We start from the raw sequence: 22,039 nt of genomic DNA, 5'->3' as shown, positions 1-22,039 counted from the left end.
ATATTTAAATTTTATAAATTATTATTGCATACTTAATAATTTTAAATATATTTCTAAAGATCTTGCCACTTAAATGATCCCATAATCAATACAGGACTAGGAAGCCTTCCAGGAAGAGGCGATAATATTGTAAGTTTTTTCTTATTATCATCTACATCGGAGCTATAATATATTATTAATCAAAATATATTTTAAGCGAATACTTTACACATATATATATCCAGCCACAGGAGATTCTAAAATAATATCAATGGAATCGTTTATATTGGCATGAGAAACAGCCAAAACAGAATTCTGTAATATCGAAAATACATTTATTTTTATCATTTGCAGTTTTTGTGATGAAATATCATGACCTATTGGCAATGCAGATGAATGTGTAAATGTTTCTAAACAAAATTATTCAAACAGATATATAAATAATTTTCAGACCTTCTTCTACTCTATAGACAATTAAACTATCAAAATCATATATAATAGAATATGGGCTCAGTATAGTCCTAAAATCGCCGTAAAAATACTTCCTTATTGCAGAATACTGAGCTTTTTGTATAAATGACTTTTCCCTATTTACACAGCCTCCAGACTTTGGGAGTTTTACAACATGCATTCCTTTTTTATTATCATATTTCCGCACCATATCACTATATAAACGTTCAGATCCCAAAACAATTAACACATTAACAGAAAAATCAGAAATTATATTATGTATTATATCATAACCTTTAGATTGATCAATAATTCCAGATGTATCTATAATGCATCCAGAATATTTTACTGCATTTTTTAATTTATAAAAAAAATCAAAATAACCAATATTACCATCTTTTATTTCACTCATTTTTGACGCACAAACAATTCCCAAGCGAGAAATTAAAGACTTATAAAACTTAAGATTATGCGTAGGAAAATCATAACCATAATAATAAGACAATGTCACCAATGACGGATATTGAGATGGACCCGTTGTTGAACTAGATCCAAAAGTATTTTCAATATCCAATATTCCAGAAATTAACGTTACTGAAACTGAACCAGGAATACTTCCAATATCCTAGAAAGTATAAGATCTTCTATTTTAAAGCATTTTAAGCCTCGCACTTCTTGTGTATCCAAATTCACAAGAACTGGACTTCTTTTCTGCTTTAATGCATAACCTGAAAGAATTCGTACAAGGCTTGTTTTCCCTGAATCTTCCGGCCCAACAAGCAATACCCGTGGTCCATCCTCATCCTTTTTCATTGCTTCTTTTCTTAAATTTTCAATAGCAAAATGTAAATTCATATATGCCAACATAGGCGTTTCATCTGCAATATAATGAACCGACGGCGTACCCTTTACATCAATAACACATCCTCTCCATGTAAATAATGCTAATTTAACTCCACTAAAGCTATATACAGGCCCAATTGTCAATTCTGTCCCAAAAATTTCTGCTGTGCCTGATTTTATCTAAAAAATACCATTTAAAAACCTTCTATCGCAATAAAAACATATAAAAGAACCTCTATCTCTATTCTAGAGTCAAATTCTACTTCAAATCTAAATTCTTGACCCGGTTGAATACTCCATGTCATAACTTCCTCAGAAATCTTCAAAATTATCAGAAAAAAAAGCGGAAAAAAGGGAGATTCTTACTGTATTTAATCCTGATACCTTTGAGAGATACATTTCTCTCAAAAACTAGGCTTTTATTCACATTTTATCCATAGTTTTAGAGATAACTAAATAAAAGTAAAAGATAGGCGGTCAAGAAACCGGAGATTTTGCTAAGTAAAAAATATGAAGTAAAATAAATTGAAAAGAATACAATAAAAGTACAAGAAAAGGGATTTTTACAAGTGTATAAAGTAATTGCAATGAAATTTATAAATAGGGAATGATAAATTATGGATCACCACAATAAATAGAAAAACCTCGAAACTGTTCTTGCATAGCTTGAGTTAATTTAGATTGAGTTGGAGTTAATACAGGTGGTTCATCTAGGAAAGAGTGAGGATTAAGGTTAAAAAAAGATCAAAATTTTTTTACGTGTAAATTCGGTATCAAAATTGCTTGTATCCATTGGGTTTGTCTAAAAGAAGAATTAAAGAAAAATAATATAAGAAAATAAAACATACAATTTTTGGAAAATAAGGTGGATGAACTCGTTTATGATAAATATCGTCCCAATTAATATTTCGGAAAAAAGGATGGGCCATAACTTCTAAAGCATCGCTGGGACCTGATCCAAGACGTTGTTCAGGTTCTTTAATAAGAAGCTAAGAGAAATGAATTAATTAATTAAGAAAAAGGATGAAAAAAAAACCCTTTGTAATATAGAAACGGAATCTCGAGGCATATGAATAGGATAAAGAGGTTCGTCGGATTGAATTGCATCAAAGATTTCATCCTCATCTTCGCCGCGAAAAGGAGATTGTCCTAAAAGCATTTGATAAATCAAGACGCCAAATGCCCACCAATCAACAGCACGTCCATAGTGTTGCTCAAACAAAATCTTATATAAGTAAAAAAAAAAAAATATATAATATTACTTCAGGAGCCATAAACTCAGGTGTACCGCAAAAAGTAGTTGTAGTAGAGCCATACCACATATCTTCTTTACAAAGACCATAATCCGTTACTTTAATATGTCCATCAAGACATAATAAAATATTATCTAACTTTAAATCCCGATAAATAATGCCATTTTCATGAAGATGCTTTAAAACCAATAAAACTTCAGCTGCATAAAACCTAGCCAAATAAATCACACATAAAACCTTTTAAAAAAAGCTTACAATGCCCTAGTCTGACCAAATTGTTCTCGTTGAATATGCAACAACAAATCTCCACCGCTCACATATTCCATTACAAAATAAATCCTTGTTTCTGTTTGGAAACATGAATGTAAATTAATAAGGAAAGGATGTCTTCCTTTATTGGCAGTAAGGAAAATCCTTTTTTCTGATATCGTACTTCCTATTTCTTCATTTTCTATAATAGATTCTTTTTTTAAAACTTTAATTGCATACAACTGTTTTGTAGATTTAGCTTCTGCAAGCATAACCTTACCAAAATTCCCTTTACCTAGAACTGACAAAAAATTGAAATCATCCAATCCAACCTTTTTCTTACTCGATGAAGAAACTCTTGTTCCAGATGATTGATAAGAAGTTGGTTTATCAATATAAGTATCATTAAAAAATTGATAATTTTTAATAGATGAATCCGGTGAGTAATTATATTTATTTGATTTTCCATAAATACCTTCAGAATATTGATCATAATCATTCAAATATCTATCATAATCGCTTGAATATTTATCACTAGTCTTACGTATTATATCCGTATATTTCTTATGCTCAGGTGTAGTAGATTTGTCCAACTTTCCAAAATCCTAAAAGAAAATTAATATAAAAAAATAAAAAATAAAAATAAATCTTCCTGAACCTCTTGTTTATATATTTGATCCTCATGTTGATAATTCTTTAGATGCAGAGAGTCATAACTTAAATCTAAATCGGATAATAGAACCCCTAATACCATAAATAAATTCAACATTTAAGAAATGATTTCCAAGCATACCCTTTTCAAAATCTGTAGACGAAAGGGATAGTTGAGGCTTATGTGTTTGACGAGTATCAGCTATATCGAAAAGATTCTTCTGTGAAGATATTTTATCAAGAGAAGCTCGTTTGTCTTTAAATTTAGATTCTTCATCATTTTTGGAAGACTTAAATAAGAATTGAGATAGATTTTGCGACGATAATTGAACTTTAGATTGATTATCATTAAGATAAGATTCATTTATGGATAATAAATGAGTAGTTTCTGAGTGAATTTTACGAAAATTATCATTCTTATTAGCAGCAAGAGCATTCGCCTGCTTCATTTTTGAAATTCTAATTTCATTCAAAATTTGATTAGCTACTTCCATTGACATGCCACATAAGTTAGGAATAAGATGTCGGCATTGAAAATGACATAATATGTTACATTCTGAACATTTCTGTACGTTTCTTTTTCCAAGAGGAAGAATATAACCACAATGGCAACACCAGTTTGCACCTATATTTACAAATGATTCGAACCTATGAGGAATATGGTGATTAAGTTTTTCTTCATCAGAGTCCTAGGATTTTTTAATTTAAGAAAATGCCATAATTAGAATTACCTCAGCAAAACTAGGTTTTGAAATACATTTTGAAACAACTTTAAGATAACATTTCTTATGGCAAGTATATCTGCACTCTATACATCGAAATCCTGCAGCATCTTTCAAAAATTCACTACAAAGCGCACATTTTATAATCCGATAAAATTGATGTTGAGAAAACTTATGGCCATTCATTTGATAAATTTCTTTCTTTTTTTCACGGATTGCACCTTGTCTACCAAGACCTATTCTATCAATAGAGCGTGAGTTTTTAAGATTCTTTACTGAAATAATTAAGATGAAACTAATAAATGAAATAAACATACCAAAATCAAGACTTAAATGTATTTTTCCTGCAGGTTCAAGTGCAAACCATGCGTCAATACTTTTATTTTCTGTTCGATCTTTTTTCATAGTATAGGATTGTTTTTTAGACGTTGGTAAGGAATCAGAATTTGTTATATCAAATACATCTTTAGATGTAATTTGACCAAAATCATTTTGCATTTTTTCAGCACTAACCCAGTCAGGCCCCGATGCCTCTTTAAGGCGATTCTGACGCAATTCCTCATTAATATCCGATATTTGTATATAAAGAACAGCAACAGGAATAGATGAATTCCCATATTTATCATAAACAGTAAATTCAATTTCATTCGCTTTATTAGCTTCAATTTCAAAAGATTCCTGTAGCCAACGATCCGCTTTGAATGCTCGTGTTGAAAACTCTGTTTTATCAACTTTAATTACTACATAGGTTTCAGGAGTTCGGGATGTTCGAGAAACATGCTCAATATCTTGAATTCCATAAATTTTTCCCTTAAGAATACCAGAAAGAGACCCCCTCATTCTGAAAACATTTCTATTTTCATCTAATAATATTAAAAGGAAATAATTACAATATAAATCTCAAATACTGTCTTCCTGAACTTCTTTATCAACATCAACGTTAAGATCTTTGTAACGTTTTAAACCACGTTTCAAAAGTTGTATTTTTTGTTCACTTTCAGCTTTCTTCATTTCTGCCTCATTTTTGTTTTTTTTATCATTTTCATTTTTATATAAGTTAATTAATTTATCAAATCCATTTTTTACTTGTTTTTCAACCATCAATTTCGGTTCTAATTGCTGAATCATCATCTGAATCTTCATACTTGTGTATGGTGTATGATATTTATATAAATCTTTTAAATAATCAAAAAATATTTAAAAAAAATGAAAAAAAAAACCTAGTCTTGTATATTGCGGCTTTGATTCTAATACTTCCACCCTTTCTATTATAGTTTTCGGCTTTTCTTCATCTTGAACATTACTTAAAAAAATATTATTCATTATTTTAGATTCTTTCAGGAAAGGCGTATCCTTTGGTGGGGGTGTAGGTGGTTTATTATCTTTTCCACTACTTTCATCTTCTAAATATTCCTTCTTTTTTAATTGAAGTTCACGCATCCTTTCCATCAAATAGGTTATATTTCTTTGAGATTCCCGTATACTATTTCCAAGACTTTGTTGAACACTTTCATTAAGAGTTTGGCTACACATAGCTTGTGCTCCTTGAATCAAAACCTTTTCCCGCTCAATCCTGTTATGGATATCATTCATTGCTTCTGAAATATCCTAAAAATATATTAATCCTGTTCTTTATTCCTGTTCTATTAGAAATATTACCTCCATTTCTTAAAGATCTTGTCTCTTAATTCCTATTTTTTATCTAAAAAATCTTAAATATTCATATTATCATTAATCTTAACTTTTTATGCTTCGTGTAGAGGGTTAAAAAATCCTCGAAAAAAAGTAAAAACCTTAAAAATAACTAAGATTCTTTAAAATCAAGCAATTTTTTATTAAAAATGAATTAAAACATTATTTTATATTTATTAAACATGTATTTATTTTATATAAGAAAGACTTTTGTAAATATAGAAATGTAATATAAGATTGGTTACTCGATAATTAATATATAAAATAGAAGAATAAAAGTATAATTGAGTTAGAAGAGGGAGGAGAATGAGGAGGAGAAGGAGGGTTAGGAGGAATTGTTGAAGAAGGAAATAGATTTGTTAAAAAATCGAGTTATTATATAATAAAGAAAGAATAAATTATAAAAAATATATCAAAAGATAGGTATATACTCAAATATGAAGTATTAAATTATACAAGATAAAAAGTGATTAAGGAATGAATTAAAGATTAATGACCGCCTAAAAGATATACAATTGTAAAAGCAGAAATAGCAGCAATAATACCGACTAATAATGTTTGAAAAGCAGAATAGATTGATTTCTTTATAGATCCGATGAGATAGATTGATTTTAAATAACCAAAAATAAATAAAACAATGGCAACAAGAATAACGCTGATTTTAAAACCTAAAAAAGTATCGTTGTAAAAAATAATATAAGGTATAAGAGGAATTCTAATAATAAAATCAATAATTTTTAGAGAAAAAAAAAGAGTTATACAATCCTCCAAGAAAATATGACATAGCAATAGTAATAGCACTAAACCAAGCTGTTCTAAGTGAGGGTTTTTGTAAACATAAATCAAAACGCATAACAAAGTTTACAAAATCAATAGGATTTTGCTTTAAACAAAAAACTAAAGGTCTGCAAACTTCATTAACAATTCCATATGACTCTAATTGATTAAGAATTTGTTGTGATCTATTTTCTGGTGCGTGTATTAAAAGATCCATTTGTGTTCTTCTAATATGTTCAAAATGTTCCACCTCTGATTTTACTGCTAAATATCCACCTAATCCCATCGAAACTGCTCCTGATATCAATTCCGCCATTCCTGCTGTAAGAACAATTTTACTATTATAAAATGACGAAAGACCAGCTGCTAACGAAAATGGAACTGTTAACCCATCTGAAAGACCCTATCATAATTCATTCATTATTCTTTCTTTTTTAACTTTTTCTTCACTTACAAGAATAATATCACTAATAATACGTGATGACTCTGATGTCATTTCCATTCTCTCTTTATTTATCAAAGGTTCTGATAATTCCATTACTAAGTCTTTATTAATTATTTCTGATCTCTTTATTTTCATAAAATATTTCAATTTTATGACTCTAAATTTCTATATTTTTTATATTTTTTATATTTTTTATATTTTACATGTTATTAATAAATCTAAGGGTTTAAATAAATTTAATCATCGACAGAAATTGGCCAATCAGATTTCAGTATTTCATCATCAATTGAGTTTCCATAGCAACGAATAAACTAAATAAGAACGGGACACGTCATTGTCCGTTAGATAGAAGGGGATAAGTTGGAGTGTTTAATTCAATAAGATTAATATGTAAAATGGAAGTTGTAGATTTTAGGGGGGAGGAGTGGGGAGGAGGGGTTTAGAGTATTATTTAAGGAATAAAAGAATGTATTTTAGTGTTATTTGTAAAGAAAAAGGAAGATTTAATGAGATAGAGAATATATATAAGATAGAGAATATATAAGAAAATAATTGAAGAAAATAATTGAAATAAAAAAAGAATTGAAATAATAAAAAAAAATTGTTCTTTTTATTAATTATGAGTTTTTATTTAATTTAAATGAAAATCTATTATTTATTCATTATAGTATTAAAAATTTTATTAAAATAGAATCAATTCGAGAAAAGTTATTGAAATAATATAAAATCGTTAATAAAAAGGTTTCTTTATAGTTTTATGAATAATATGTTAATAAAAATGAATTGAAATAGGAAAATTGATAATAATTCTTAAAGATTTATAGCTTTTATTAAACGTTAAAATAATTAAAACAAAAAAAAATATATTCAATGACAAATTATTTTAAATAATTCAATTCCTTGTATCAAAAAATATTTTGAAAAAGCAAGAATCCATGTATAAAACTCATACAATTGATTACAATAATTATTTCTACATCTTACACCTGTATTTCTAATAAATAACATTTATCGATAGAGATATATTAAGAAAAATGTTGCATAAGGATTTATCCTTTTTAACCTAATTCCAGACATATTAAGTAAATTGAAACCAATTCTTACAAATGTTATCCAATTATATTAAAAAAGATTTGATAGATAGATTATTATAAATAATACTTTGTCATGATAATTAATATATCTTCCAATATAGAAAAATAAGTCTTTTAAATGTCATAAATATCATTATAATATTTAATATTATTGAATTTAAAAAGTTATAGTAACCTCTTTATTTCAATAGGAGGGCAAAGACCTAATTTTACAGCTCTATTCCAGCGATCTAAACGAGATAGTCCTACAAAAGGTCCATATTTATATGTTAAATCAAACGTATTTAATGCCTTATTAATATGTTCTTGTTCATCTAGAGAAATATATATTTAAATTTCATATTATTTCATAGATAGATATATATATACATACCTATATTTACGCAACTTGATTTTTCTACAACTAAAGGAGAAAAATCCTGTTTAGATGGATAAAGATTAGTAACTTCTTTATTACTTTGTATTTGACTTTTCAATATATTTTTTTTTTGAATAATATTATCATTAGTTTTTTTTAATTGTTTTGAACTAACTTTTGAAACTTTTAAAGACGGAAATGAATCTACTAGTTTTCTTTGTATTGGTTTGGGTTTTTTGGCTGTTCTTGAAGAAGGCATCTTAAAAATATTAATTTTTATTTTCAAAAAATAATTTAATATCTTAACGAAAAGTATAAAATATAATATATATGAATACTAAGATTTAACATAAGAAATCTAAAGAAAAATATCTATATATTTAGATAAATAGGTATATATTTAGATAAATAAGTATATTTTTATTATTTGAGAGAATGTTTATTTTAATAAATTAATGAATCCAAAAAAGTCTATATTAAAAATGATTTGGTTATTTAAAAAAAATAAAATTGAGAAAAATGATAAATAACCTTGAAATTCATTGTATGTTCTTTGCTTTAAATAAATTGTTTCATTATATTTTTCCGTTATTTTGTTTTTATAATAATCAATAACGCATAACCTTTTTAGATAGTAAAAATCTGATATTTGTTAATAAAATAAACATATGTATAAAAACTTTAAATGCATTATAAGACCAACACATTAATCTGATAAAAGCCCTATGGAATAAAAAACTGACTTATTTGAAGAAAATATAATAATAAATATATAAAATTAGCACCGAATTAAAAGAAGAAATAAAACTGAAATAAGAACCATAATTACAATTATAGAACTATAAGCTGTGCTTGGATATACATTCCATGCATATTCTTGTAGTGCCCAAATAAAAAATTGAAAAAATGGATGTATACGTGTCTGACTAAGAATATAAGGTATACTCCATGCAAACCAACAATAAAATTGATAATGTAAAGAACGTGCACATAAAACCCCAATTAAGTTAGATGTAAAAAGTATAATAACAATAAGACGCTGAGTCTGAAAAGATGTTTTATATACTTTATTAATAAATAATGTTTTTGTATTTAATAAAGATAATGCAAGTTCTTTTAAAGAACGTCCAGATATCCTAAATATCCATTAGTTTATATAAACGTAATATATATATATATATAAACCGGTTCCATAAGGTGCTAGAAAAAATAAAAAGTATTAATACATGAATAAAAAGTAATAAAAATGAAAATTCCCTAGAAGAGAAGACATCTTCTGATAAAAACTTCCAATTGACAGTCCATTCATAAAGAAACGCCCTAGAAAAATCAAAAGCTCTAGAAATATATTCCTTTTTATAAGAAATAAAAGGTATAAATAATAATGTCTAAATAAAATAAATGTATTTCTCATAAAACAATCCAATTATAACCTGAATACCAAAAATAAGAAAAAAATGATATAACATATGCCTTAGACCCAAAATCTGAAATAATATCATAATTATAGCAGGGAAAAAAAGTAAAACATTCATTTTAATTCCTAATGCAATCCCAAAAAAAAGAGTACCCAATATCCAGGAATTCTGAACATATGAATAAACCCCAATATATGAAAAAAGCATTGCCCAGCAGTCATTGAATAGACGTAATAAATATATACTATGAAGACGTTTTGAAAAAATTAACATAAAATATGTATACAAAGGTGCCTGATCATATCAAATAAACAAATTAAACCGCTTTCTGTTTACTCTTATTGTTTGATAAATCTTAAATATAAAAAAAAGTGTTGAAAGATAAACCAACATAAAAATATACTGAGCTCTTGCAATATCTCTCCCTCCATCTGTCAATTTATAAAGAAAAGTATATAAATAAAGAAATCCTGATGGATATCTTCAAAATTATAGATATTTTTAAAATATATAATTATAGCTTACACAATTGGTCCTGTATCACCTTTAATATTGAGATAATTTCTTTCACCTGATAAATAAATAGAAACCTGGGTCATATATGTATTCCAGTCAATTTCAGTATCTAAATACTAAGTTAAAAGATATTAGAACTTGTATATTTTTACAAGGGATTTTTAGTAAAATAACTAGGCAAAAAAGAGTGTCTAATAATAAACAAGATAAAGATAGATAATAGGCATAGGAAGATCCATAAAGAATAGATCTTGCTTTATGATATGTTTTTATGAGGGAAAACAGAGAGGATTTTAACATTTTTTTAAAAGTCGTTATATTAAATATTATAAAATGAAAAAGAATTAATAGCTACGGCCAAAGAGTGCAAAAGTTGTAGCAAAATTATCACAAGAAACACAGCGAGTTACACCTTCTTTTAAAAGATGTTCACCAGATGGTTGTTCTAAAGGTATACAAAGACTTTTTGCGCCCATACTTAATAAATTATCTTCTGATTCTGTATTTGATTCATTTGAACTCTTTTTTCGTATTTCCTCTTCACATGATGATATTTTACACCATGGAACAAGTAAAACCTTTTTTTTATTAAGTGAAGGGACAAAGTTTTCCCATTTATAAATAATTTCAATGCTTTCATCATATTTTCTTTTTGCTTTGTTGTATAAATCAGTCTGAATTGTTGTTAGTAATTCAGAAACAGTTTGTAAAAGTGTAGAAAGTGGAATTGCGAACTTAGTACCAGTATCTCGACGCACAGCAATGACTTGAAGAGCCTTATGATCTCTCAATCCATATTCCAATCGTAATGGAACTCCCTAGAAAGTAAATAATTGCAAAAAAATAATAAAATTATAGAATACCATCATTTCCCAATGAGAAAATTTCCAACCTGGAGAATATAGAGTCCGTAAATCTGATTTAACACGGAATCCTGCTTTTTTAAGCTCTTGAACAATATTTTCAATTCCATCTTGAATTAATTTTTGTTGATCATTTGCTGTTTTAACAGTAATTCCACAAGGAATAACAATTATTTGAATTTTTGAAACCCTAGGAGGTATAACCAATCCTTTATCATCACCATGAGTCATTACCATAATTCCAATTGCTCTTGTTGAAAGACCCCATGAATTTTGCCAAACATAAACCTTTGATTTATCACCAGTGACATTTGTATTCGGATTTTCAAGAGAAATATCAAACATTTTACTAAAATTTTGCCCCAATGAATGACTTGTTGCTGCCTGAATAGCTCTTCCAGAAGCAGGAATATATCCTTCAATTGTCGCTGTAAAAGCTGCTCCAGCAAATTTCTCTTTTTCTGATTTCACTCCCTTAATTACTGGAACCGCAAGCAAATCAACATAAACTTTTTCATATAAGTTCAAAATATCAAAAACTTCTTCCTCAGATTCTTCTTTATTTAAATACACTGTATGACCTTCTTGCCAAAGAAACTCTCGAGTCCTTAAGAAAGGCTCTACATGATTAACAAAGTAAAGATCTATAAATATCATAAAACTTACGAGGATGTTTAAATTCCCATCTAACAACAGAATTCCATTGATTAAGCTTTAATGGCAAATCACGATGACTTCTTATCCATTTAGAATAATATGAATACATAATTGTTTCTGAAGTTGGGCGAATAGCAATGGGTTCATCAAGATTGGAATTCCCACTAACAATATTAAAAATTAATAATAACTATAATAAATATATATTACGCTTTTGTTATCCATGCAACTTTTAGAGATCAGAAAATTGTATTTCAAGATTATATCTATTACCTTCCGGTGCAAATCCTTCTATATGATCTTTTTCTTTCTCAAGAACTTTTGAAGATACAAACATAGGAAAATAACAGCCCTCAACTCCCATTTTTTTAATCTCTGAATCAAACCATTCTAATATATAATAAAATTTAATATCAAAAATCAAAAAGGATCACTATTACTCTGTATTTCCTCCCATATATGATAAGAAGGTGGTTTTAATATATAACATCCCGAAATATCATAGTAATCAATCCAATATGAATCAGAGTAAATAAAATAAAAGAATTGATAAAACTCACCATATCACCCTTAACTAACACTTGACGATACCATTCAGAAAAATTCTCATTTTTTTTAACAGTAATACCAATTAATGTACTTTCTTGCATGTCTAAAACTAAATAATAATAAAAAATACCAATTAAAACTAACCATCCTTATTAGATAGTGTACCTTTCGACTGTAAGCAAGGTTTCATTCTAAATTAAAATTAATTATTTCTATACAACTGTATATTTAATAACTTTAATCCTAAATCTATACATGTTTTCTTTATATCTAAATCCACAAGGTATTTTAATAATTGATCACTTGTTATAAAGGCTGTTTTTCTGCTTGATATACGAAATGCAAGTAATTCTTCTGTCAAAAGTATTCGAGAATCTAAAACAAGATGGATTTTGGATATATTCTCCCTTCTAAGACAAAAAAGAGATACTTTTCACTTCCAATCAATAAAAATTATTATCTTAATAAACAGATAATAACCTTCTTCACTTTTTACTCCAAAAAGCTCAAATATCAGCTCTGATGGCGCCATATGTAATGATTTACACTTTAAAACTGACGCAATCGTTGAAAATTCTATTTTTGAGTCTTCAAGCCCAATAATAAAGACCAATTTAAATACGTTCTCATCTTCCCTCCCTGTTTTTGACATTCTTATTCTTGTTAAGATATATTTATCAAAAATAGCTTGTTTTTCAAGCTTTTTTTTCCATAAAACTTCTGTAACTGCTTCTTCATGGCTAATAATATGTTTATCACTAATAGAAATACATGATAGTCCATATAATATGTCTTTTTCACTCATTTTTAATATATTTTTTCACTATAATTTTTTGTTAGGTTAATTTATTAAAAAGTGTGAGGTTAACCTTGGGCTTTCTGACCGCAAGAAAAATTAAGTTAAAAAAAAAAGGATTAAGAGGGTCAATAAAGGTCCTTTTTTTGGAGGAAATGGCACAATTATTTCAGCAAACATTGGATTCTAATGTGTGTAAGTTTATATATAGGTTTTTGAACGGAGAAAATTGACTTATCCAGTCTTGAGTGGAGAAAAAATTAGTGGATCAGATGTTAGAGATCAACATGGTGAGAAAAGCGGTGAAAAGAGCTTTAAATCGATGAAAATGAGTGCGTAGAAGTGTTCTAATGGTGTATTTTTAGTTCTAGCGACTCAAACGCTTTCAAATATACTTAAATCATCACTTGGACCGGTGGGATTAGATAAGATGTTAGTTGATGATATTGGAGATGTAACAGTTACAAATGATGGATCTACTATTCTTTCGTTATTGCATGTTGAACATCCTACAGGAAAAATGCTTGTTGAATTGGCACAACAACAAGATAAAGAAGTGGGAGATGGTACTACGTCGGTAGTTATTATTGCGGGTTGAGATGATAATTATTTATATAAATGAAAATAACGTTGTATTAAAGCGGAATTATTACGTCGTGCAAATGAGTTAGTGAAAAACAAGATTCATCCAACGACGATTATTACGGGATATCGATTAGCGTTAAAAGAGGCTATAAAATATCTTACAGAAATGCTTCAAATTAAGGCAGAACATCTTGGAAGGGAGTGTTTAGTAAATGTTGCTAAGACGAGTATGTCATCGAAAGTGATTGGAAGGTATTGGGATTTAAATAATGTTTTTTTTTTATTTCTTATATATTAGTGATTCAGATTTTTTTGCAAATATGACGGTAGATGCTATTTTATCGGTTAAAACAGTAAATGCCCGTGGAGAAACAAAATATCCAGTAAAGGCAGTCAATATTTTAAAAGCACATGGGAAAAGTTCACGAGAATCGATTTTAGTTAAAGGGTATGTTATAAACTGTACTCTTGCAAGTCAAGGTTTGTTCTTGAATAAATAAGTTGGAAATTAAAAATGAGTTTAGCAATGAAAACTAAAATTACGAATGCAAAAATTGCATGTTTAGATATGAATTTGCAGAAAGCGCGTATGGCATTGGGTGTGAATATTGTGATTGATAATCCAAATCAACTAGAACAAATTAGAAAACGAGAAAGTGATATAGTTCTAGAGAGAGTTCAAAAGATTCTTGCATCAGGTGCAAATGTTATATTTACAACTAAAGGAATTGATGATCTTTGTTTGAAACTTTTTGTAGAAGCAGGTGCCATGGCAGTAAGAAGATGCAAAAAAGAAGATTTAAGAAGAATTGCAAAGGCAACAGGTGCAACCCTTATTAATACGTTATCAAATTTGGAAGGAGAAGAAGTTTTTGAAACATGTTATCTTGGATATTCGGACGAAGTTTCGCAAGAACGTATTTCTGATAATGAATGTATTTTTATTAAAGGAACTCGATCATTATCATCCTCATCCATTATTTTAAGAGGTCCAAATGGTATCTAAGATTAAATATTTTATCTTTCTTTTTTTCTTATAATGTTAGGTTATCAATTAGACGAAATGGAGCGTTCTCTTCATGATTCTTTATCATCTGTTAAACGAACATTAGAAAGTGGTTATGTCGTTCCAGGCGGTGGTGCCGTCGAAACCTCTCTTAGTATTTATCTTGAGAATTTTGCTACTACATTGGTTTTCTTATCTTATTCTTTTAAAACACTATTAATTTATTTCATAGGGTTCTCGAGAACAACTTGCTATTGCAGAATTTTCCTCTGCTTTATTAATCATTCCAAAAACTCTTGCTGTTAATGCTGCTAAAGATGCATCCGAGCTTATCGCTAAGCTACGTGCTTATCATGCTGCTAGTCAAAATGATGCAAAAAAAAATTATTTAACATATGGATTAAGTTTGCCAGATGGAAAAATACGTGATAACGTTAAAGAAGGAATATTAGAACCTTCTGTTTCTAAGATTCGAAGTCTTAAAAGTGCAATCGAAGCTTGTATTGCTATTCTTCGTATTGACACCTCAATTAAACTTGATCCTGAAAAACAAGAACTACCACAGGATGGTCATGAACATTAATATATTTCTTATGTATTTTTATTTATTTTATAAATATAAGTATTTAAGATACAACGCTTAAGCCCTTCATCGTACGCTCATCATTACTTTTAACAAAGCCTCCAATTTTGACCAGGAAAATAGAGATTTCAGGACATTTTGGAGTGCTTTTAAGAAATCCATACATGTTTCTTAACATTTTCTTAATATTTTACCATTTTTAACGGGTTTTTAACGGGTTTTTAACGGGCTTTTTAGAGGAAACAATCAAATCAACAAGCAGTAGATATTCATTAAAAACACCATTTTTAAAGGCAAAAATAATTAAATATACATTAAAAGAACAGAATATACATATAATATTTGATACTTTTATGGATTACTCAAGTGAAGATAAAGAAAATGATTATTTTGCTCAAGAAAACTTTCCAGCGGATATTTCACCTCGTTTGGCCCTATTATTCACGAGAATACAATATAGAGGGACTCAACCACTATTTCCAGCATCTTGGAAGGAAGGAGATGAAGTTTATTGGTAAAAGTCTAATAAAATACAGATAGATTTTCTTGGACTTCCATCTACTCTTTTTGTTCAAAATAACTCTAATTTTAAGCCTCCGATATGTTCTATGAATAATACGGATAGTGGTGAATTCAGAGGTTAATTTATAGTATTATTTTTATTTTTTATAAATATTTTTTTATTAGGGAAATTAGCATTTAAAAGATTAGTATTTCTTGGACGAGATATTCGGGATAGAATCCAGTTGAATAAGGAATATCGTTTACCTCATGATTCTCTTGCTATTGAGCCATATATTTTGAGTGAGCTTAAACGTTTTCAGCAATGGATGGAAAAAGATAGCGTAGGACGTAATTATCATGATTTATTATGATGATTATTATCTTTAACATTTGTGTAGTTTTTAATCTTGAAAAGACGAAGATTCCATATCTTATATATGTATCATCATGCTATTCTAACCTTTCAAAAAATGTAAATATGAATATTAATAATGATTATATGGTTGTCGCAGAAAAAATGGAAAACAAATTACGAGAAGCAGCTCAATACCATAGACAACGGATTTTGTCAAAATATACGGATCAATATTCCCTTTATAATCCACTAACACCTCCTCGCGAAGAATATGAAAATACCCAAGTAATAGCGATTGATAAATTCCCTACAATTTACGGTTTTGCTATATGCAGGTCTCAAGTTGCAATTGTCTCACTGAATTCAAGTGATTTGAAAGTATTGTTTATTTATACTTTTTTTTTATCTTTTAACTTTTTAATAGAATCCTATTCGAACATTACTTGTTATAGATTATTGTAATGTTACACAAGATTTATGGTCTGCCATTGCCATCGCATTAACAATGGTTGCATCTAGAGATGAGACAATAGAATGGTCTTATTTTGGAGGGACTAGTGAAATTTCAAATTTAACAAAACAAATGGCTAACGTAAAAATGACGGAGGATGTCGATTTTTGATTAAATTGATGAGTTTTGATTTACACATAACTGAAGCTTTTTTTTAATCATGTTATTGACTAAGTTTTTAATTTTACTGTACATGAATGTATTAATCATAAATAATAATGAGGTTGTTACTTTTGTTTATTAAAAGTGAATTTTTATAAAAATATGCAGTGTTTTAAAGAATTAAAACTTATTTCATAATTGTATTAAGTAATAAAATACCATAAGTTTTTAAAAAAACATTTATTACATAATTTAATTTAAAAGCATTGCTTTTTATAAATTTCTAAGATGAAATATTAAATAAAAACATTAATAAAGTTATATGCAATGCTGTTATCCAAAAATGATTATTTTTTACTTTTTCCTTCATATTAATAAATTAATTTTAATATTTTATTTCTTAAGACTTTAAATTTAAAGAAATAATAAATAAAAATACAAAATATATTAGATACTAAATTACATTAGAACTCATTGATGCTATTCTTTCATATTTTATGTTTTTATCGTCGAATAAAAAGATAGACATGATCATATGAAAGCCGATTAAGTTTTTTATATGGACCTTCAAGGCACATTAAAAGACCTCCAAAACTTATATATACCGATCTATAATATCTTAATTTTCTTATCAATTACTCTAAAATTCTAACACTAAATCTTTTTCACCTTCATCAAACCTATAAACTTTTCCATACATAATATAATCCGCACTGTCCTTAAATGAATCATGTAATGTACTTGCTACCTGAACAGAAATAGATTCATTTGGTTTCAATGGATAAAGCTCTGAATTAATATCTAATGTTAATTCCATATCCTGTGAAGATGAAATAGCCGTAATTCTTGAAACTAAAACACATAAAAACGCACATAACAATATATATATTATAACCTCTATCAAATTTCTGAGAATCCACTGTATTTATATGGAAAATCTCATCAATCAATACCATCTCTGTAGACATTTCTATCTCCCTCTAGAAATACGCTATTTTATAGCGGAAAAAAACCACCTGATGCTAATATACACTATTCTAATCAATATATTACTATAAATACTTATTTTATCGGCTTTTATTACCTTATTTTAACCTTAAATATCTTTATCTATTTTTTGTCGTTGACCGAGCAGACTTCATTTTTTTTATTAATAAGAAAAGATAAGATGGCTCAGCAGAAAATAGAGAAACCATGCGAGGATCTTATAGCTAAGACGTCATCATCAAAGGTAATATAGAATTTTATTAAGAAAAACCCTTTTTTTCTGATTATTTTAAGGTACTTTTAGTTGGAGCAGGTGGTATTGGATGTGAGCTACTTAAGAACCTTTTATTGTCTGGATTTGGAGAAATACATATTGTAAAGGCCTTTATTGAATGAGGAGAATGTTTTTTATGTGTTTAGATTGATTTAGATACGATTGATTTATCAAATCTTAATCGTCAATTTTTATTTGAAAAAAAGCATATTAAAAAGCCGAAATCATTAGTATGAAATATTTATTCTAAGTTAAATATCTTATTTTTTTGAGGTTGCAAAAGAAAATGCTCAAAAATTTAATCCTAAAGCCAAACTTAAAGCGTATCATTCGGATATTAAAGATTCGAGGTTTAATATATTCTGGTTTCAAAAGTTTACGTTAGTATTTAATGCATTGGATAACTTGGGTATTATTTTGAAAGGGTTTTATGTATATTTTTTTATATGAATAGATGCTCGTCGTCATGTTAATAAAATGTGTTTAATAGCAGGTGTTCCTCTTATTGAAAGTGGAACGATGGGATTTCGTGGCCAGGTCCAGGTTATAATTAAAGTATTTAATTATTAAAGGTATATTTTTTTAATAATTAATATTCAAGGGAAAAACAGAATGTTATGATTGTAACCCGAAGGAAACGCCGAAAACCTATCCTATTTGTACTATAAGAATGACGCCTACATTACCTATTCATTGTACGGTTTGGGCAAAAAATTACTTATTTTCGTAAGTATTAAGAGTAAAAAATAATATGTTCTAAAATGATAGGCATATTTTTGATACTAAAAAAGCATTTGATACAGAAAATAATGAGAAAGAAGGTATTTGTGACTAAATTAAGGGTATTTTCATTTTCTTATAAAAAAGATATGGATGATTTATATATTACAAAAAATATTTTTAAGAATATCAAAGATTCTATAAAAGATGGGAATTTTGCTAAGGAATTGTTCAAGAAACTTTACTTTGATGACATTATGCAATTAAAATCTATGGAAGAAATATCTAAAATATTAAAAATAATAAATCCTCTTTCATATGAAGATTTGAAATCGAAATCTGATACAATTGATAAAGAAAGATTAAAAAATAGCCAATTAGTATGGACTATTGAAGAAAATTTTTATGTTTTTCTATTGAGGTAGGAATAGCTTTGTATTATTTTTCAAGTATAAAACCATATTAATTTAAAAGTTTGGAAAATCTTCTACGAAGATTTATTTCACTCTTGGATTCATCCTCAGAAGATAATAAATCTTCTATTTCATTCGATAAAGATGATGAAGATATGTTAAATTTTGTATCCTCATCAGCTAATCTTCGATCTTATGTTTTTGGCATTGAGCAAAAGTCAAAATTTGAAATTAAACGTAAGATATTCAACTACCAATTAATTGATTTGTAATTAGAATAGAAATGGCAGGAAACATTATACCATCTATTGCAACTACAAATTCCATAATTTCTGGTATTTGTGTTCTACAAGCATTTCATGTATTATCCAATAACTTGAATTCTCTTAGAACAGTATTAAAGATTTTCTTATTATTTTCATGCTAAATTTATAAGGTATTTTATTCGAGACGTCCAGAAAAAGTATTTAACAGTGCACCTGCAAGTCTTCCAAATCCACAATGTGAACTTTGTGGAATAGAAACGTCTTTATTTTCAGTAGATATTAACTCTGCAACACTTAAAAATTTAGTTATAAATGTTCTACAAGAAGGACTAGGATATGGTGAAGAAATAAGCATTATAAGTGATAGACTATTGTATGACATTGAATTCGAAGATAATCTTGACAAATTACTCAAGGACATTGGAGTTCAAAATGGTACATTTTTAACTATTATTGATGAAGATGATAATGAAAAATTAAACAGAAAAAACTTAATATTAGTAATAAAAGAAAAGTATTGTTTTTTTTTTCATTATTTATATTTTTAATATATTCAGGACATTCAAAAACACAGAAAAACCATATTCCATGTTAAATATTACAATACCCAGGCATTCATATAATCATGAAGCTGAGAAAAATGATATAACTAATGAAAATAATAATGATAATGATTTTCAAGCTTTAAAAAAAAGAAAATCAGATTACCTAGATTCAGAATCTAATTCAATTCTTAAAAAAACTAAAATGGATCCTATTATTATTGATGACGATGACAGCGATGTTGTTCTATTAGATTGTATATGAAAACACACATTTTTAAATACCACCATCTATGTACAGTGTAGTTCCTGTTATAAAATCATTAGATGCAAGAAAAAAAGCTGCTGATGCTATTTCTTCTATATTTCCCAATCTTCTCATATGATTACTTAATAAAGCTGAATCTCGTATTTCTTTCTTCATTTCTATCATATATTAATTTTACATTTTTCTTTTATGAATCTTACGATTTAACATATCTGTATCAACATAGCCCGGTGAAATTGCATTCACCTTAATTCCTTTAGATGCCCATTCTGCAGACAATGCCTTCGTAAACCCTTTATTTTTAGAAATATATAATAGATATATATTTATCTACCTGATATTCCTGCTTTTGAGGCTGCATAGACTGTAGCACCTGAACCTCCACTTAATGTTATGGAGGAAGAAATATTAATAATTGAGCCTATTAGTATTTTTTACATAATATTACAATAAAAATAATATCATACCACCCTTATTCTTGAGAAAATGTTGTAAAAATACACGGCATGAATATATAGATCCTAAAAGATTTGTTGAAATGATATTTTTGATCTCTTCCACAGAAATTCTAGGGAGAAAAGAATACTGCGATATACCTTAAGACTAAGAAAAGCTTCCTCATAATATATACGTCTTACCAGCTGCATTTACAAGTACGTGCAGCTTATCAATTTTTTTAGCAAGTTGTTCCCACTGATAAGGATTTCTAACGTCCAAACAATAATATTGATGATTCTGGCTAAAAGGAAGAGAACAAATAGCAGTTTTTAAATTATTTTCATTACGAGAAACTAAAATACAACGATTTCCTTCTTTTGCAAATCTTTGTGCAATTCCAAAACCAATTCCTCTTGATCCACCTGAAATCAAGCAGGTTTTTCCGGAAAAAAAGCACAAAGATTCATTATATATATTTAAAGGCTTATAAATATTCTTTTTATAATGTATATTCTCCAAAAAAAAGGCTCTAAAAATGCCTTTCTTTAAATACACTTTTTTAGTGAGGTTCATCCTCAGATACTAATCACTATGACAACGAAGATAATCTAAGCAAAAAATGGCTAGAAATTTATAAATTAAAGAGAATTTTAAAAGTTTAAAGACATAAAAATCTATGCTTATATTTATTTATTTATTTTATCAAGTATTTTCTATTGTTTTTTTATTAGATCAACATTAATCTTAATATAAATCGAATATCCAAAGAATAATTTAGAAATAAGAATCCATTTATATATTTTTAATATATAAAGTCCAAAGTATAAATTAAACATCACCGGGTTTCTAAAAATTATATTAAAAAGAGTTCATAGTTAATTAATATTAAATTAAATTTCAAAAAATATTTTTAATATAAACTTTTAATAAACTCATATATTTAAACATACCTTAGAATTACATGCAACTATTTTTATCTTATCTGATATCATTGTATCATTTTCTAAACGAAAACTTGGATTTTTAATAATAAAGGTCCATACTTCATCACAAAACCTATAGGTATCTAGATGTCCCTAAAAACATTCCGTTACTTCTATCCATGGAAATTAAAAGCCTTACACGAAATGTCATACGGGATTTCACTTTTTCTGTCAGATTATCGGTAATACT

General features: G+C 27.6%; 11 protein-coding genes across 11 annotated transcripts; 3 read left to right on the top strand and 8 right to left on the bottom strand.

Moving 5' to 3' along the window:
• Window positions 1–11: 11 nt before the first annotated feature.
• On the bottom strand, window positions 12–1,669 carry T552_00559 (hypothetical protein). Its single transcript, XM_018369172.1, has 7 exons — window positions 1,639–1,669; window positions 1,506–1,592; window positions 1,102–1,452; window positions 823–1,054; window positions 433–777; window positions 209–389; window positions 12–162 (listed from the first exon to the last, which is right to left on the bottom strand). The coding sequence occupies exons 2-7, from the start codon at window positions 1,575–1,577 to the stop codon at window positions 54–56; spliced, it is 1,290 nt and encodes a 429-aa protein (XP_018227444.1). The 5' UTR covers window positions 1,578–1,592; window positions 1,639–1,669; the 3' UTR covers window positions 12–53.
• A 174-nt stretch (window positions 1,670–1,843) lies between these two features.
• On the bottom strand, window positions 1,844–5,854 carry T552_00558 (protein kinase C-like protein). The gene is made up of 13 exons (XM_018369171.1): window positions 5,807–5,854; window positions 5,368–5,755; window positions 5,056–5,322; window positions 4,465–5,010; window positions 4,157–4,422; window positions 3,568–4,114; window positions 3,433–3,518; window positions 2,781–3,379; window positions 2,535–2,736; window positions 2,309–2,497; window positions 2,121–2,261; window positions 2,032–2,074; window positions 1,844–1,982 (listed from the first exon to the last, which is right to left on the bottom strand). Exons 1-13 carry the CDS (start codon window positions 5,810–5,812, stop codon window positions 1,888–1,890), a joined length of 3,375 nt encoding a protein of 1,124 aa, XP_018227443.1. The 5' UTR covers window positions 5,813–5,854; the 3' UTR covers window positions 1,844–1,887.
• A 438-nt stretch (window positions 5,855–6,292) lies between these two features.
• T552_00557 (hypothetical protein) lies at window positions 6,293–7,242 on the bottom strand. The gene is made up of 3 exons (XM_018369170.1): window positions 7,071–7,242; window positions 6,601–7,019; window positions 6,293–6,554 (listed from the first exon to the last, which is right to left on the bottom strand). The coding sequence occupies exons 1-3, from the start codon at window positions 7,194–7,196 to the stop codon at window positions 6,329–6,331; spliced, it is 771 nt and encodes a 256-aa protein (XP_018227442.1). The 5' UTR covers window positions 7,197–7,242; the 3' UTR covers window positions 6,293–6,328.
• Window positions 7,243–8,275: 1,033 nt separating this feature from the next.
• T552_00556 (hypothetical protein) lies at window positions 8,276–8,816 on the bottom strand. Its single transcript, XM_018369169.1, has 2 exons — window positions 8,529–8,816; window positions 8,276–8,469 (listed from the first exon to the last, which is right to left on the bottom strand). The coding sequence occupies exons 1-2, from the start codon at window positions 8,770–8,772 to the stop codon at window positions 8,321–8,323; spliced, it is 393 nt and encodes a 130-aa protein (XP_018227441.1). The 5' UTR covers window positions 8,773–8,816; the 3' UTR covers window positions 8,276–8,320.
• A 475-nt stretch (window positions 8,817–9,291) lies between these two features.
• T552_04071 (hypothetical protein) lies at window positions 9,292–10,556 on the bottom strand (the record flags this gene model as incomplete). The annotated part of the gene is made up of 5 exons (XM_018372122.1): window positions 10,457–10,556; window positions 10,268–10,412; window positions 9,947–10,225; window positions 9,699–9,901; window positions 9,292–9,649 (listed from the first exon to the last, which is right to left on the bottom strand). Exons 1-5 carry the CDS (start codon window positions 10,528–10,530, stop codon window positions 9,292–9,294), a joined length of 1,059 nt encoding a protein of 352 aa, XP_018227440.1. The 5' UTR covers window positions 10,531–10,556.
• Window positions 10,557–10,791: 235 nt separating this feature from the next.
• T552_04070 (proline-tRNA ligase) lies at window positions 10,792–13,321 on the bottom strand (the record flags this gene model as incomplete). The annotated part of the gene is made up of 10 exons (XM_018372121.1): window positions 10,792–11,265; window positions 11,311–11,930; window positions 11,977–12,131; window positions 12,178–12,196; window positions 12,241–12,357; window positions 12,402–12,408; window positions 12,456–12,619; window positions 12,661–12,707; window positions 12,753–12,945; window positions 12,997–13,321. The coding sequence occupies 10 exons, from the start codon at window positions 13,319–13,321 to the stop codon at window positions 10,792–10,794; spliced, it is 2,121 nt and encodes a 706-aa protein (XP_018227439.1).
• A 99-nt stretch (window positions 13,322–13,420) lies between these two features.
• On the top strand, window positions 13,421–15,532 carry T552_00554 (T-complex protein 1 subunit alpha). The gene is made up of 8 exons (XM_018369168.1): window positions 13,421–13,507; window positions 13,555–13,602; window positions 13,678–13,905; window positions 13,954–14,149; window positions 14,196–14,377; window positions 14,422–14,895; window positions 14,944–15,089; window positions 15,136–15,532. Exons 1-8 carry the CDS (start codon window positions 13,468–13,470, stop codon window positions 15,484–15,486), a joined length of 1,665 nt encoding a protein of 554 aa, XP_018227438.1. The 5' UTR covers window positions 13,421–13,467; the 3' UTR covers window positions 15,487–15,532.
• Window positions 15,533–15,794: 262 nt separating this feature from the next.
• T552_00553 (hypothetical protein) lies at window positions 15,795–17,013 on the top strand. Its single transcript, XM_018369167.1, has 4 exons — window positions 15,795–16,125; window positions 16,174–16,338; window positions 16,389–16,723; window positions 16,770–17,013. Exons 1-4 carry the CDS (start codon window positions 16,095–16,097, stop codon window positions 16,965–16,967), a joined length of 729 nt encoding a protein of 242 aa, XP_018227437.1. The 5' UTR covers window positions 15,795–16,094; the 3' UTR covers window positions 16,968–17,013.
• Window positions 17,014–17,415: 402 nt separating this feature from the next.
• Window positions 17,416–17,972, bottom strand: T552_00552 (hypothetical protein). The gene is made up of 3 exons (XM_018369166.1): window positions 17,854–17,972; window positions 17,612–17,810; window positions 17,416–17,567 (listed from the first exon to the last, which is right to left on the bottom strand). Exons 1-3 carry the CDS (start codon window positions 17,924–17,926, stop codon window positions 17,462–17,464), a joined length of 378 nt encoding a protein of 125 aa, XP_018227436.1. The 5' UTR covers window positions 17,927–17,972; the 3' UTR covers window positions 17,416–17,461.
• Window positions 17,973–18,087: 115 nt separating this feature from the next.
• Window positions 18,088–20,471, top strand: T552_00551 (hypothetical protein). Its single transcript, XM_018369165.1, has 12 exons — window positions 18,088–18,189; window positions 18,240–18,320; window positions 18,366–18,449; window positions 18,493–18,628; window positions 18,674–18,774; window positions 18,821–18,945; window positions 18,988–19,040; window positions 19,087–19,360; window positions 19,414–19,589; window positions 19,634–19,746; window positions 19,789–20,132; window positions 20,176–20,471. The coding sequence occupies exons 1-12, from the start codon at window positions 18,127–18,129 to the stop codon at window positions 20,423–20,425; spliced, it is 1,800 nt and encodes a 599-aa protein (XP_018227435.1). The 5' UTR covers window positions 18,088–18,126; the 3' UTR covers window positions 20,426–20,471.
• On the bottom strand, window positions 20,034–21,569 carry T552_00550 (hypothetical protein). The gene is made up of 5 exons (XM_018369164.1): window positions 21,067–21,569; window positions 20,896–21,024; window positions 20,763–20,849; window positions 20,629–20,721; window positions 20,034–20,586 (listed from the first exon to the last, which is right to left on the bottom strand). The coding sequence occupies exons 1-5, from the start codon at window positions 21,437–21,439 to the stop codon at window positions 20,438–20,440; spliced, it is 831 nt and encodes a 276-aa protein (XP_018227434.1). The 5' UTR covers window positions 21,440–21,569; the 3' UTR covers window positions 20,034–20,437.
• Window positions 21,570–22,039: the final 470 nt, after the last annotated feature.

The sequence above is a fragment of the Pneumocystis carinii genome (assembly GCF_001477545.1).
Source record: "Pneumocystis carinii B80 chromosome Unknown supercont1.2, whole genome shotgun sequence".
In the NCBI taxonomy this organism is placed as follows: Eukaryota; Fungi; Ascomycota; class Pneumocystomycetes; order Pneumocystales; family Pneumocystaceae; genus Pneumocystis; species Pneumocystis carinii.
This window is presented reverse-complemented; position numbering and strand designations above follow the sequence as displayed.

Bases quoted from the DNA above. Each gene is read 5' to 3' on its own strand.
- T552_00559 (XM_018369172.1), bottom strand. From the start codon at position 1,577: ATGACATGGAGTATTCAACCGGGTCAAGAATTTAGATTTGAAGTAGAA. The intron at 1,453-1,505 runs GTTCTTTTATAT...GGTATTTTTTAG, and splicing joins ACTCTAGAATAGAGATAGAG to ATAAAATCAGGCACAGCAGA. The intron at 1,055-1,101 runs GTGCGAGGCTTA...TATACTTTCTAG, and splicing joins TGAATTTGGATACACAAGAA to GATATTGGAAGTATTCCTGG.
- T552_00558 (XM_018369171.1), bottom strand. The intron at 4,423-4,464 runs GTATGTTTATTT...TAATTATTTCAG, and splicing joins ACATTTAAGTCTTGATTTTG to TAAAGAATCTTAAAAACTCA. The intron at 2,737-2,780 runs GTAAGCTTTTTT...TTATTTGGCTAG, and splicing joins TTTGGTCAGACTAGGGCATT to GTTTTATGCAGCTGAAGTTT.
- T552_00557 (XM_018369170.1), bottom strand. From the start codon at position 7,196: ATGAAAATAAAGAGATCAGAAATAATTAATAAAGACTTAGTAATGGAA. The intron at 7,020-7,070 runs GTAAGTGAAGAA...GAATTATGATAG, and splicing joins TTATTAGTGATATTATTCTT to GGTCTTTCAGATGGGTTAAC. The intron at 6,555-6,600 runs GTATAACTCTTT...TTTTATTATTAG, and splicing joins TCATATTTTCTTGGAGGATT to AATTCCTCTTATACCTTATA.
- T552_00556 (XM_018369169.1), bottom strand. From the start codon at position 8,772: ATGCCTTCTTCAAGAACAGCCAAAAAACCCAAACCAATACAAAGAAAA. The intron at 8,470-8,528 runs GTATGTATATAT...ATATTTCTCTAG, and splicing joins ATCAAGTTGCGTAAATATAG to ATGAACAAGAACATATTAAT.
- T552_00554 (XM_018369168.1), top strand. From the start codon at position 13,468: ATGGCACAATTATTTCAGCAAACATTGGATTCTAATGTGT. The intron at 14,378-14,421 runs GTTTGTTCTTGA...AAATGAGTTTAG, and splicing joins CTGTACTCTTGCAAGTCAAG to CAATGAAAACTAAAATTACG. The intron at 15,090-15,135 runs GTTTTCTTATCT...TTTATTTCATAG, and splicing joins AGAATTTTGCTACTACATTG to GGTTCTCGAGAACAACTTGC.
- T552_00553 (XM_018369167.1), top strand. From the start codon at position 16,095: ATGAATAATACGGATAGTGGTGAATTCAGAG. The intron at 16,126-16,173 runs GTTAATTTATAG...TTTTTTTATTAG, and splicing joins GGATAGTGGTGAATTCAGAG to GGAAATTAGCATTTAAAAGA. The intron at 16,724-16,769 runs GTATTGTTTATT...ACTTTTTAATAG, and splicing joins TGAATTCAAGTGATTTGAAA to AATCCTATTCGAACATTACT.
- T552_00552 (XM_018369166.1), bottom strand. From the start codon at position 17,926: ATGTCTACAGAGATGGTATTGATTGATGAGATTTTCCATATAAATACA. The intron at 17,811-17,853 runs GTTATAATATAT...TATGTGTTTTAG, and splicing joins TTCTCAGAAATTTGATAGAG to TTTCAAGAATTACGGCTATT. The intron at 17,568-17,611 runs GTTAGAATTTTA...AAGATATTATAG, and splicing joins GAAGGTGAAAAAGATTTAGT to ATCGGTATATATAAGTTTTG.
- T552_00551 (XM_018369165.1), top strand. From the start codon at position 18,127: ATGGCTCAGCAGAAAATAGAGAAACCATGCGAGGATCTTATAGCTAAG. The intron at 18,190-18,239 runs GTAATATAGAAT...GATTATTTTAAG, and splicing joins CTAAGACGTCATCATCAAAG to GTACTTTTAGTTGGAGCAGG. The intron at 18,946-18,987 runs GTAAGTATTAAG...CTAAAATGATAG, and splicing joins GCAAAAAATTACTTATTTTC to GCATATTTTTGATACTAAAA.
- T552_00550 (XM_018369164.1), bottom strand. From the start codon at position 21,439: ATGAACCTCACTAAAAAAGTGTATTTAAAGAAAGGCATTTTTAGAGCC. The intron at 21,025-21,066 runs GTAAGACGTATA...CTTAGTCTTAAG, and splicing joins CGTACTTGTAAATGCAGCTG to GTATATCGCAGTATTCTTTT. The intron at 20,722-20,762 runs GTAGATAAATAT...CTAAAAATAAAG, and splicing joins CTCAAAAGCAGGAATATCAG to GGTTTACGAAGGCATTGTCT.